This window comes from Herpailurus yagouaroundi, unplaced genomic scaffold (genome assembly GCF_014898765.1).
Source record: "Herpailurus yagouaroundi ecotype Mexico unplaced genomic scaffold, PumYag 100, whole genome shotgun sequence".
Lineage (NCBI taxonomy): Eukaryota > Metazoa > Chordata > Mammalia > Carnivora > Felidae > Herpailurus > Herpailurus yagouaroundi.
In genome coordinates this window covers 16,810,158-16,823,471 of record NW_024412391.1, presented here as the reverse complement: position 1 = coordinate 16,823,471, position 13,314 = coordinate 16,810,158, and the positions used below count along the sequence as shown (strand labels likewise).

At 41.0% G+C, this 13,314-nt stretch overlaps 1 protein-coding gene across 5 annotated transcripts in view; it reads left to right on the top strand.

Annotated features, from left to right (window-relative positions):
• Positions 1-13,314, top strand: part of NRF1 (nuclear respiratory factor 1) — a 146,506-nt gene that overhangs the window by 73,486 nt on the left and 59,706 nt on the right. For all 5 annotated transcript variants that reach the window (XM_040471989.1, XM_040471986.1, XM_040471985.1 and 2 more), the window contains exon 5: positions 7,590-7,730. In XM_040471989.1, coding sequence (XP_040327923.1) covers positions 7,590-7,730 — 141 coding nt within the window. The remainder of the gene's footprint in view (positions 1-7,589; positions 7,731-13,314) is intronic.

The following is a 13,314-nucleotide window of genomic DNA, read 5'->3' as shown; positions in this document are numbered from 1 at the left end:
AAAAAGAAAGAAAAGTTATTTCTGTATACATTAAAGATACAAATAACAGAAAACAGACATTATCAAAAATACTTCCCAAAAGATTGTCACTGAAATAGAACAGGAAAGAGAAAAATCTCCTCCTAGATATCTTAATAGCACTTCAACTTGAGCAAAACTATAAACTTAAATCTTCTCCTCCACCAAAAAAAAATTCTTATGTCTATTTCAGTGTCTGTCTGTCCCTCATCCAGTTATGCAAGGCAGAAACATAGAGCCATTTCTGGCACCTCCCTCTCTCCTCTCTTCCCCATACCCATTATTTTGTTCTCCATTTCCTAAATAGCTCTCAAATTTGCCCAATTTTCTCTCTTTCCATTGCCATAAGCCTGGCTACCAACTCTGGTGTCCATCCAGTTCCCTTTCCGCAGGAGGCCTTTGCGTGACTCTCCTCCACCTCTAGCCATATCTTCCCCCCTCCCCAGCTTCTCTCCACTCCAGCCACAAGAGTGTCCGCTCACTCCTTTGCACAAAGTGTGTCATCCCTCCACAGAGCATTTGTGTATGCTCTTAACTCCAATTTGCTCTCTTTCTGACCTCCTTCCTCACCTTATAACTCTGACTTGTACTTAAGAATTCAGTTCAGTCGACACTTCTTCTGCGAAGCCTTCTCTCACCTCCTGCATAAGTCACAGCCCCTCATTCTAGCCAAGGCTCTCACCGCACCTCCGCCTACGTCCTACAGATGCACTCATATTTGTGTGATTATTTGATCACTGTCTGTCCCCAGCTAGACTGTGAACCCCAAGACAGGAGGGGCTGGGTCTACTTTGTTCTCCATTGTGCTCCCAGTGCCGCACGTTCCCCCTGCCACGAGTAGTTGCTCGGTAATATTTGTTGCATGAAAAAAAGCGTCTTAAACATTCGGCAGCACTCAGCAATGCAGATTTGGTTTCTCGGCTCTAATCCTACATTGGATCTCAATTGAGACCTTGGGAAGTAAAGACCTACAAAGTTAGCTTGTGTCCTTCTTTATAGTACTTTTCCTGGCTTGTAATTGTACATTTATTTTTGTGATTATTTTTTGTTTGTCCTCTCCACTAAACAGGAATATACACAATAATGGGACACTGTGACTGATTTTGCTTTCCATTTTGTCCACAGCCCTTCCTTAGCACAGTGCCTCACATACAGGAGATGAATAATAAATATTTGTTTGATGGCTGGCTGGATGGGGGAGCTGCCGGGTTCAGAAGTCACATATGCCATGTCTATACTTGTAATGTGGGATAGTGAAATAAAACCAGCTAAACTCTCAGAAAGAGCCTTCGACTATGATGTAGAACGAGATTTCCTTATCCAGAAGCTCAAGGCTTCTCTACGTCGCTTGGGATCTAGACTTTCAGATCTAATGTTCTCTGCAGTTTAAAACCTTTGTCTTCTTAAGCCTCAGCTTTTTAAAACAAAAAACAAGTTAAAAGACCTCCAGAGCAGCTCCATTGAGTGTTTTGACCCTTTTTGATATCCTTCTTAAGTGAAGGTGTGGCTCCCATAGTAAAACATAGCATTATTAACATTTAGACAAGTTCATCCAGTTTTGCCAATGGGTTGGTATTAAGCTAGAGTGGGCATATATAACTATAACTCCACATTTGTGAAATCTGTTTTTAAGCTTTGATTTTTTTGTATAGTTCCGCACATGGATTTTTCCTATATGTTGCTCAGTGTTCTCATGTAAGATAATACCTACCTCACTGGGGAGCAGTAGAAATTAATTAAAGTTGATTACCACCCCCCATATATGTTTAGAGAGAGCTGACATGAGAAGCATTGGCAAATGGTAGATTTTTTAAGTTGCTGTGCCCTGAGGGCATTCTCTTGGCTTACTGCCATATCCCATACTTTTATAGGTATAGTAGGAATAGGCCTAGAAATATTTTGTTGAGGAACAGAGAGAGAATTTCTATCCATTTTTAGAAGAACTTCAAGAGTCTCTGGAGATGTAGCTCTTTTCTCAGAGTTAATAATCCATAGCAGTGGGGTGCCTGAGTGGCTCAGTCAGTTGAGCATCCGACTTCGGCTCAGGTCATGATCTCATGGCTTGTGGGTTCGAGCCCTGCGTCAGGCTCTGTGCTGACAGCTCAGAGCCTGGAGCCTGCTTCAGATTCTGTGTCTCCCTCTTTCTCTCTGCCCATCCCCCCCCCCCCGCCCACACTGTCTCTCTTTCCTTCAAAAATAAATAAACATTAAAAAAAAAAAATCCATAGCAGTTAGATGGGGACACACTGGCTATGACTAACCAGTTCTACAGGTACAGAAATTAGTCATAGTCACAGAGGCAAGAGGTAGCTCTGGGGTTGTCACCAGCTTCTTTGAAATCATTCTTCTGTCTTTAATTCCTCTTTCCCAGTAGATGGGTGAGCCCTGGAGTTGGTCATGATTTCTTGTTCTAAGTCATTCACTTTTTTGTATAGGTTTGTTTGTTTTTTTTTTAATTTTTTTTTTTAACGTTTATTTTTTTGGGACAGAGAGAGACAGAGCATGAACGGGGGAGGGGCAGAGAGAGAGGGAGACACAGAATCAGAAACAGGGTCCAGGCTCTGAGCCATCAGCCCAGAGCCCGACGCGGGGCTCGAACTCACGGACCGCGAGATCGTGACCTGGCTGAAGTCGGACGCTTAACCGACTGCGCCACCCAGGCGCCCCACTTTTTTGTATAGGTTTTTAAAAATAGCTTTGAGTTAGGAAATGTGGAAGCATATTTAAAAAATAGTAAAGTAAAAATACCTTATAGTTTCACTTATATGTGGAATTTAAGAAGCAAAACAAATGAACAAAGAAAAAAAAGAGAGAAACCAAAAAGCAGACTCTTAACTTTAGAGAACAAACGGATGATTACCAGAGGGGGGTGGAGTGGATGGGCGAAGCAGGTAAGGGCATTAAGAGTACACTTACCATGATGAGCACTGAGTAATGTGTAGAATTGGTGAATCACTATATTGTACGCCTGAAACTAGTATAACACTATATGCTTACTGGAATTAAAATGTTTAAAAATAGTAAAGTAAAAAAAAAGTAAAGTAAAAAGGCTTCATTTATCTACGTACTTAACAAAAAGCTAACACTGTTAGGTACAAAGTAGGAGGAGATAAGAATTCCATCCAAGTCCTTTGAGGTTTCAAGGTCCAAAACTAGGGATCCGGGGGCGAGGGGAAAATTAGGAATCTGGACTGAGGCAGGGGAGGAAAGAGGCTAACATTGGGGCTGGAGAGAGAACAGGGTGAAGCCAACATAACTTCATGGGCCAGAGTCTGGCCTGGCTCCACGCCAGGTGTGCTTCAGGATCACGGGTCTGAGGGCAGCTCTGCACTGGGGCATCTTTTTGTTCACCTGAGATGGCAATATATTTTTCATTTTAGAGGAGCTCCTAGATAAAAAAAATTTTTTTTTAATCTTCCATGGGACCTTCCTGAAGACTTGTCTTTTCTCCAGAAAAGCTTCAGGTATACAGAACTATGGTATTTTTGTCGGGGACGGTTTTTTCAACCAGACTAAAGGCCTGTTGATATTATGTTTGTAGCAGCCAGTTCCTAAATCCTCAACAAGCACATTCTGTGCCCAGAACTCTAATGGCTCTTGTAAACACCCTAAACGCTTTCCATCTCTGGCAGTTATGAGAATGTTTGTTAATATATCTTCTGCACATGTCTGAGTATGTCAACTGTTTCATAGTATATGTTAAATAAAAGACCCAGTCCCTGTGCTCAGTGATGTCACACACTAGTTGTATACAGTATATATAACAATCTAAGTGACCATTTGAGTTTGTAGGAATTTAAAAAGGAGTAAGAGAATTATGGGTAGAACACTTGGGGATTTTTCTTAAAAGAAGTGGAAATGGGGTTGGGCCTTGAAAGATGGATAATGTTTGGATAGGAAGCATAATTAAAGACCCAGAGGTAGAAAAGAACTTGCTAGATGCAAAAGTTAGTGAGGAAACTGGCCAACTAAGAGGGTGCCGTCCCCATAGTCTACAGAACTGGGCAGGCACAACTGTTATCTGGTGGCCCCAGTGGAAAAGTAGGGAATGATTAGAAAGGTTGAAATGCTGGACTGAGAGTTTGGCCTTCATCCTGTGAGAAGTGGGGAGCTGTAGAGATGGTTTTGAGGAAAAAAGAAATGATAGCTAAGTGGCTGAACATACAGGCTTTGGAGCTAGATAAAAATTAGTTTGGTTTATACGTATATTACTGTTATACTAGCTATATGATTTGGGGAAGTTACTTAAGTTCATTAAGCCTTGTTTTTCTTAGCTGTACAATGGGTATACTACAATTTTCCTTATAGAATTGTGTGAAGATTAATTGAGATAATATATGCAGTGCTTGGCACCTGGTAAGTGATCAGTAAATCATATTCAGTGTTTCAGAAACTTACTTATTTTCATATAGTCCCAAAGGGGCTGAGATTTTTTTTTTAATACTTTTTTTTTTTTTTTTTTTTTTAAGGAATCTCTATACCCAACATAAGTTTGAACTCACAACCCTGAGATCAAGAGTCACATGCTCTACTAACTGAGCCAGCCAGGCACCCTGGGCTCAGATATTTTAAATGTCATTGGTCAATAGGATGAATTGGGGGAAGAGAGATTGGTAGACAGACCAGCTGATTTTGTTTTTAAGTGGTTTTTAACTTTGTAAAACCAGTTAGTTGACAGTGACGTTGGTATGAAGTAATAAAGGCTTAAGCTATGGTTTTTGAAATAGAGGATAGAAGTTGGAAAAACAAACCTCTATTTCATCATATCTATGACATCAGCAGTTATAAGATGCACCATTATTTATTTACCATGAAGAAAGAAAAAACATTGACAAACTCTGGCACAGTGCTTATCACTTAGAATTTTTATTTTATGTTTATTGAAAGAACTTTTTCAAGCTTATTTAGACATAGATTTTAATCACATTGCATTTTTATATAATACATAAAAAAGAAAATGAAAGTGAAATAAATTGATACTCCTAAAATGTCCTCACTTTCACAGCTCAGTGCTTCTGAATGACTTCTTGTTTCAAAGACATCATTGGCTGTGACATTTCATGTGATATTGTCCTCGGTGCCATCAAGAGCATATGGGTGGTGGTGCATGTCTTTAGAAAGTGCTCTGAAAAAAAAAAAGAAAAGAAAAAGAAAGTGCTCTGCTGTTGTCTCCAAGCTGCAACAAGTTTGATGCTGGAGCTTCTTGATCTTACCAGAAATATCACTGGGGAGATTATCCAACTATAACCAAGACTCATATTCTTTCTCAAATGTTGCTCAATGGTTTGTTGATTGAAAAGGCAAGGGATTGCATTGCTCCCAGGGATAACAGCCATGTTCATATGTGCAGGAAGTGACAACTGTGCCCCAGGTTGCCTCATCCACAGCAGTTTTAAGATGTATCCCAATTTCAGGGATACCTGGGCGGCTCAGTTGATTAAGCGTCCGACTTGGGCTCAGTTCATGATCTCGTGGTTCATGGGTTCAAGCCCCATGTCAGGCTCTGTGTTGACAGCTCAGAGCCTAGAGCCTGCTTCGGATTCTGTCTCCCCCTTTCTGCCCCTTGCCTGCTCACACTCTGTCTATCTCAACAATTTTAAAAAAGAGGTATCCCAATTTCAGAGGACATTTAAATATGAAAAAATACGCATTTCAGAGGTGATAGAATTAAAGCACTAGCTTGATCATTCTGGGAAACTTTACTGAGCAACCTTAAAAATACTGTGGTCACAGCTGAAGTTTTGTTGTAAATTACTTGGAGGAATGCTCTACCAACAATTTTTTTTTTTTTTGATACTCAAGATATTTTTAAGGAGTTATATGGCACTGATAAGTTTAGCAAAATGCCTGGTTATAAATTCCTAGAATTTTACTGACCCATAAAAATGACCAAAATTGTTTGAAACTAGCTAATAACGTAATAGTAATAATCTAATGATTTCCTGTCTTTGAATGCCAGGTATTTCCAGCACAGTGAAATTTATTTTTATAAATAAATATATTTATATATATCCTTACTATGGACCTACATACTAATATAATGATTTAACCTAATACATTAAAGTTCAAAGACCAGAACTTAGGCTAATAAGATTGAGTTTTTCTGTGGGCTGGTAGTGTAAATGCTCTACATCAGATACAGAAACCTAGAAAGCAGAACATATAAATCCTTAAGTGGGCATGGCAACACCAGCTGCTTTTGTTATAATAAATACGTGTTGGCAATGATTTTTCAAGCTTTCTTTTTTTGTTAGAAACCAGGATAAAACTGAATCTCTAGGATGATAACGATTCTACGCCTTTATACAATTTTTCTGTCATCCCCTTCATTGTTGACCTATTTGGAAGGTTCTGTAACTGCCAAAGTTGTACTTCATAGCCAGTGATGATTTTTAGTTTTCCACAGGCTTGAGGTGGAGTATGAGAATCTTTCTTTTTTTTAGCCCTCGTAATGAGATACTTACAAGGAAACTTGTCCTGATTGAGAGTCCAGTCTGGAGTAGAAAACCCAGGACTCAAACATTATCCTAATTTCTGCGATACCTCATTTTCTCTTCCCTTATTTCCTAAGATAATGGCGTGAGCCCTGAAAACAAGTTAATTTCCTGCCTCACCTTGTCACATTTCCAAAATTCCCTGGCTTTCGTGTTATCCACGAAGGTGTCCTTATCCCCCCCCCCCCCCGCCCGGTGTCCTTGTAAGTGAATGCACCCGTTATTGGTGGTTGTGGGGTCCTGTGTCTGCCTACTATTTGTGCCCATCATGGAAGAATGTGTGTATGTACAAATGTGCTGCTGTTAAGTTCTCTGTCTTTGGAGAGACCTTTCACTGGTAGCAGAAGGAAAGGAGTCAGAACAATGACATCTGGTTCAGACCCACATGTCTGAGCTACAGAGACATCGTGGATTTGAAGTTGACCTCTGTCACCAGGGACTACCAGAAACGAGGAAGGCATGACCTGCAGGGCTCTCTTTTGGCCCTGAGCCTTATAGTGACAGTGGCACCTTTGACATACAACTACAGTATATGCTTCTTGTTTTTATCTCAGACGCTTTCAGCCCAGCCTCTCAAGCACTGAATTCACCTGTTGGGTAGTCTGGCCTTGCAGGAAGGTAGCAGCAGTTTCAGATAGGTTGCTTAGAGTTTTAGAGATGCAAGTCCTTGATGATCTTGGAAGTGATTTTGGTGATGAACTGCCACAGCTAGGTTTTATCAGAGGGCCTGGGCAACACAGAATAAAGAATTCCATTCCTATTAGATCTGCAACAGGTGACGGTGCCAGTGTTGACGGAGAAAACGTGATTTTAACTGAGAAGCAGTGTTTCTGTAAAACTTCCCACTGGCTCCTTTCTGCTGTTATTACCTGTAGTTTCATCATCTTTTCACTGAACTCTGTACGGTGTGATGTCTTTGGGGCCATCGGGTATTTTTATCTGCTAGTTGTAGAAGTGTTTGTGCTTAGGACTCTGCTGTGGTTGAGGGAGGCAGCCCTACCCACCTTCCGGTTGCTTGGCACCAACCCTCCCTGGCTGTCGGGCATCTTGTTTATTTCTGCCCTTAATTCCCTGCAGGTGCGTAAGTACAAGAGCATGATCCTGGAAGACCTGGAGTCTGCCCTGGCGGAACACGCCCCTGCACCACAGGAGGTTAACTCGGAGCTGCCCCCTCTCACCATCGACGGAATTCCAGTCTCTGTGGACAAAATGACCCAGGTAAGGGGCGGGCCGTGAGGAGGAGACAGAAAGGCGAGTGGCCCAGGTGTGGGCGGGCCTCAGATCTCATTTCTCAGTTTTGTGCTCGGTGACACCAGCAGAGAGAGACGTGACGGTGACAGCCTTGGGGAAGAGAATGTAGTGTTGGAAGAATGCTCCCACCCAGAGAGCATGGACGTGGTCTCCTCCTTGGTTGACAGCTCTTTTCTTTCACTTGGGCCATTAGATTAAAGAAACTTGGCTTGGAGTTGGTTTGGACAGGTGACTGTTAGGACTTTGATGTATCACCATCAAGCAGGCAGATAAACTGTTATTCTTTGGGGCTGAGCTGCTCCTCTTTCCATGTAAATCTGAATACCGCCATGCTGTCACCAAGGCTCCCCTCTCTGGGGAATAAGTATGGAAAACTCAGAAGGACACCCTCCTGAGTCATTGTTCTCTCCTCTTTCTTTGACAAGGGAAGTCAAAATGGACTTGGCCTGATAAATCAGCATACCTCAGGAATTTTGCTGAGATGGTCTGTTTTACATATCTTAGCTTTGAAAGTGATAGCTTGATCAAGATCAAATGCCCTTTTGTGACATTTTCCCACCGTATTTCTTTATTAATATACTCCTCTCTTGCTAAATCCAGTTGTGAGTTTTCTTTCCTTATCTTATTCAGTGTCTTCCAGCAACATTTAACACAGTTGATTATTCCTTCCTTCTTAAAATGTTCTCTGTTTCTGACCCCATACTCTCCTGAATACCCTCCTACCTCACGGTGCTCCCGCTCAGCTCTTCTGCTGACTCTTCTTCCTGTTCTCACCTGATCGATATTGGCATGTCCGTATCTTTAGTTTCTTTCCAAGTGGTCTCATCCTGTCCTGTGGGCTTTATGTCTCCTCTATATGCTGTTTATAGCCCGGCTTATACCCCTGTTTGATCTCCAGTGCCCAGTGTGCCCCAGACAGGGCCTTTCATCGCCCAACCCTCAGTTCCCCCGATCCGCGCGCCCCCCCCCCCCCCGCCCCGACCCCATCAGTTAACAGCACCACCATCTGTCTGGTTGCTCAAGTGCTGGCATAGGAGCAACCCTTCGTTTCCCTGTTTTGCCCTTGCTTGCAACGTGATTCATTAGCAAGTCATGTCAGTTCAGCTCTGAGATGTCCCCTAAACCTGCCTGTTCTTCTTAGTTGCCATTACCACCCTCACCCAAACCGAGTATCTCTTCCATGGAGACTATTTCAGCTCATCAGTTCTGTCGCTCTCCTGGTTGCTGTTCCTGCTCGGCTGCCGTCTGTACTTCACAGAGCCACCAGAGATTTTTTTGAAAACTTAAATCGGCTCTCATCACTCTCTCGTTTAAGCTCCTTAATGGCTTCCCACTATTCCTAGAATCAAATTCAGACTCTGCTGTGGCCTCTGAGGCCCTGTATAATCTGAGAATCCAGCCTCTTCCAACTTCATTCTTCATTTTCCCTCTCAGTCACTGTGCTCTGGCCACACTGGCCTTTTTTTCTCAAACGCTCCAGGCCAGTCTTTCACTTTTGCTGTTTCCTCTGCCTGAAACACTGTTTTCCCACATCATTGCCTGCTTAACCTTACCTTATTCAAAGTCTGGCTCAGACATCACCTCCTGAAACAAGCCTTTCTTGATTATGCCATCTAATGGAGCTTTCTCTTTGCTACCAAGTCACTTCCTAATGCATCCCATATTTTATGTCTTTATAACACTGATTACCCTGGAGCTATCTTACTCGTCAGCATTTATGTTTGTCTGCAGTCCGTCTTTCCAGCTAGAATTTCAGAGCCGGGATTTACTTTCTATCCTTTACTGCTGTCCACTGCAGCTCGCAGCACCTAGATAACATCTAAATTCTAAATAATAGTATTTGTTCAGTAAATGACCTAAGGGTCAGAGTAAAACGAATCCCATGTGGTAGGTACCCGGATTGCAAGTCTTCCAAGCGGGGTGTTCACTGGCTGTAGACATCGATGCTGCTACTTGGGAGGTGGCACTTCTTTTCTTGCTGAGTCTGAACCTGCAACTTAGTCTAAAGCAGTACAACATTTTGTAAAGCTAAATTGTGATCTTTTGCTTTTTGGATTCATAGGTCTTTTTGCAGACATTTGGAGACTATCTAGATAATGGTTCAAAAAGGAAAGCATTATCTAAACTTTTTTCCTGTCACTTCATACCTGCTATTTTGTCCTTAGGACCATTCTGAGTAATGAAAGAAAACATAAGGTGAATTTTTTTTTACCTGATTGATATAAAGAGTCTACTCTGGGGGCACCTGGGTGGCTCAGTCAGTTAAGCATCTGACTCTTGATACTGGCTCAGGCCATGATCTCACAGACTGTGAGATTAAGCCCTGTGTCAGGCTCTTTGCTGACAGAGCAGAGCTTTGGGGGGATTTTCTCTCTCCCCCTCTCTCTGACCCTCCCCTGCTTGCTCTCTCCCTCAAAATAAATAAATAAACATTAAAAAGAAAAGAATCTACTCTGTGTCTCACATATAAAGTATATGTAAAACTGACTAAGCTTCTGCTTAAGAATACTATGTCAGGAGGCACCTGGGTATCTCAGTCAGTTAAGCGTCCAAATCTTGATTTCGGCCCAGGTCCTGGTGTCATGGTTTGTAAGATGGAGCCCCACGTCGGGCTCTGCCCTGACAGCATAGAGCCCGCTTGGGATTCTCTCCTTCTCTCTCTGCCCCACCCCCTGCCCACCCCGCTTGCATGCACGCATGTGTTCTCTCCCTCAAAATAAATAAACTTAAAAAAAAAGAATACTGTGTTAGGTATGTGAGGCACTATGTCCTCTCCTGTGATGGGCATTTTTTTTTTTCTTTGTCACATTTGATGTGTTAGATTGAAATAATCTGAGGTTTTGGTTATATTAAATGATTAATATCAATCCACAATAATATCACTGATAATTACAAAACTTGGCTGATGGCCTCAGAAGTCAGAACGAACGGTTTAATTTTCATGCTGGAGGTAAAACATTTGAAACTGTGTTGTTTTCCATTTTTGTGAAATATACACTCAGGAGAGCTTTGTGTAATGATGGATCCGAGGGAAGCTGGTACTTTGTTGGGGGCGTGCATTTTCTTTATCATCCTACATTCCTTTTTTTCCCTTCTTATCACAGATCATGACTAAAAAATAATACATAACAAAACAAAACAAACAGATGGTGACAAGTGAGCAGGGCAATGAAAACTCCAGCTCCTAATTAAATGGGAATTTCTGAATATTTGGTTCCCAGGTTTTCTCCTTGGAACCTTTTTTTTTTATTATTATTTTTTTTTCTCAGATACTTGTTCTTAATGTGAGCCAGTTACCATTTTTGTAATTGATCCTAAGATTTTTCACTATTAATGGCAGAAAAACAGGGTGTTATTTCAAGCCAGACCTCCAAAGGAAAAGGAATGGGAATGTGAGCATTTTAACACACTGTCAATAGAAATGTGCAGTGGTACGATCTTTCCAGAAGGCAGGTTGGTAGTGCATATCAAGACATAACACGTGTATGTCATGCCCTCTAAGTGAGCAAACATGTATGTTTGTGGCATTGTTTATAATAGGAAAATCTGGGAACAATGTGGTTGAATAAATTATAGTAGTGATGTTTAGTGTTTACATGCAAGAAGAAGAGCCCCCAAACGAGACTAGAAGTTTATTATCCAATGAAATATTAGACACTAAAAATGCTGGCTTGCTCTCTATTGCTGTGGGATAGAGGGTTCCAATTGTTTTAACTGCTTGTAAAATAACATTTCTTATGTACTCTAATTTGAGTGCTTCATTCAGTACTTTGTTTAGCACTTCATTTTGTGTTTCTTTGGGAAGGGCTAGTTTTTTTTTCAGGGAATGTATAATTGAATTAATCAATTTCATTTGTTTAAACATGCACACAAAACTTGGCCTGTGTGTGTGTGTGTCTGTGTGTGTATAAAACTTTAGAGAGAGATAAATCTGTTTACTGTAGAACCAAAATATTACCCGTGATTATCTGGGAAGTGAGAGTTATCTATCCCCTCCTACTTTATGGAGTCAGGGGAAGAAAAAATATTATAGGGAAGGTAGTTTGAAAACTAAAGCATCACACAAAGATATTATTACCAATTATTAATACTAACTATATACAAACTATATTAACTTTTGAATAACCTGAACATACCATTTCTCACCCATTTTTCACCTACAGAAAGTTAGTGAATCTGGAATTTTTATTTGGCTCGGCAATGAAGTGGGACAATACAGGTGACAATATATTGAAAAATTGAGGCATAAAGAGAGGAAGCAATTTATGAAGCAAGCTAGTAACAGAAATGGAATGAATGGTTGAGTCCATATTGCCAGTGCTTTCTCTGTCTCTCTTTATATAAAACTATATTGTAATCATCACTCAGGTTGAGTATTTCAGCTCATCTACACTGAACATTTACTGTTTTAAAAGGATTTCTTGGGGCGCCTGGGTGGCTTATCGGTTAAGCGTCGACTGGCTCAGGTCATGATCCCAGTTTGTGAGTTCAATCCCTGCATTGGGCTCTGTGCTGACAGCTCAGAACCTGGAGCCTGCTTCAGATACAGTGTCTTCCTCTCTCTCTGCCCCTCCCCCACTCACGGTCTGTCACTCTCTGTCTCTCAAAAATGAATAAACATTCAAAACAAAATTTAAAAAAAAATTAAAGAAGAGGGTTGCCTCAATGGCTCAGTCAGTTAAGTGTCCAACTTCAGCTCAGGTCATGATCTCAGGGTTCGTGAGTTTGAGCCCCGCATCGGGCTCTGTACTGACAATGCAGAGCCTGCTTGGGATTCTCTCTCACTGTCTCTCTGCCCCTGTCCTAGTCTCTCTCTCTCTCTGTCTCTCTCTCTCTCAAAATAAATAAATAAAATTTTTTAAATAAAAAAATAAAGAAGAGTTAATACCTAAGAGTTAATACCTATTCTTCTCAAACTATTGCAAAAAAAGAGAAGGAAGTGAAATTTTCAAATTAATTCTATGAGACCAGTGTTGCTATGATACCAAAACCAGAAAAAGACACTCCAAAAAAGAAAACTACAGGCCAGTAGCTCTGATGGACATAGGGGCAAAAGTCCTGAACAACATATTAGCAATTTGAATTCAACAATACAAAAAAAAAAAAAAATCATTCCCATGATCAAATGTTATTTATTCTGGGGATGCAAGAGTGGTTCAGTATTGACATTCAATCAGTGTGATACATCACATTAACAAGAGAAAGGTTAAAAACCATATGGTCATCTCATGAGATGCAGAAAATGTAGTTGACAAAATACAACATCCACTCATGATAAAAAACTCTTCAACAAAGTGGTTTTAGAGGGAACATACCTCAACATGATAAAGCCAATATATAAAAAACCCACAGCTAACATTATACTGAGTGGGGAAAAACTGAGAGCTTTTTCTCTAAGATCAGGAAGAAGACACGGCTGTCCACTCTCGCCACTTTTATTCAGCATAATTCTGGAAGTCTTAACCACAACACTCAGACAAGAAAAAGAAATAAAAGGCATCCAAATTGGTAAGGAAGAAGTATAAAACTGTTAATATTTGCAGATGACATG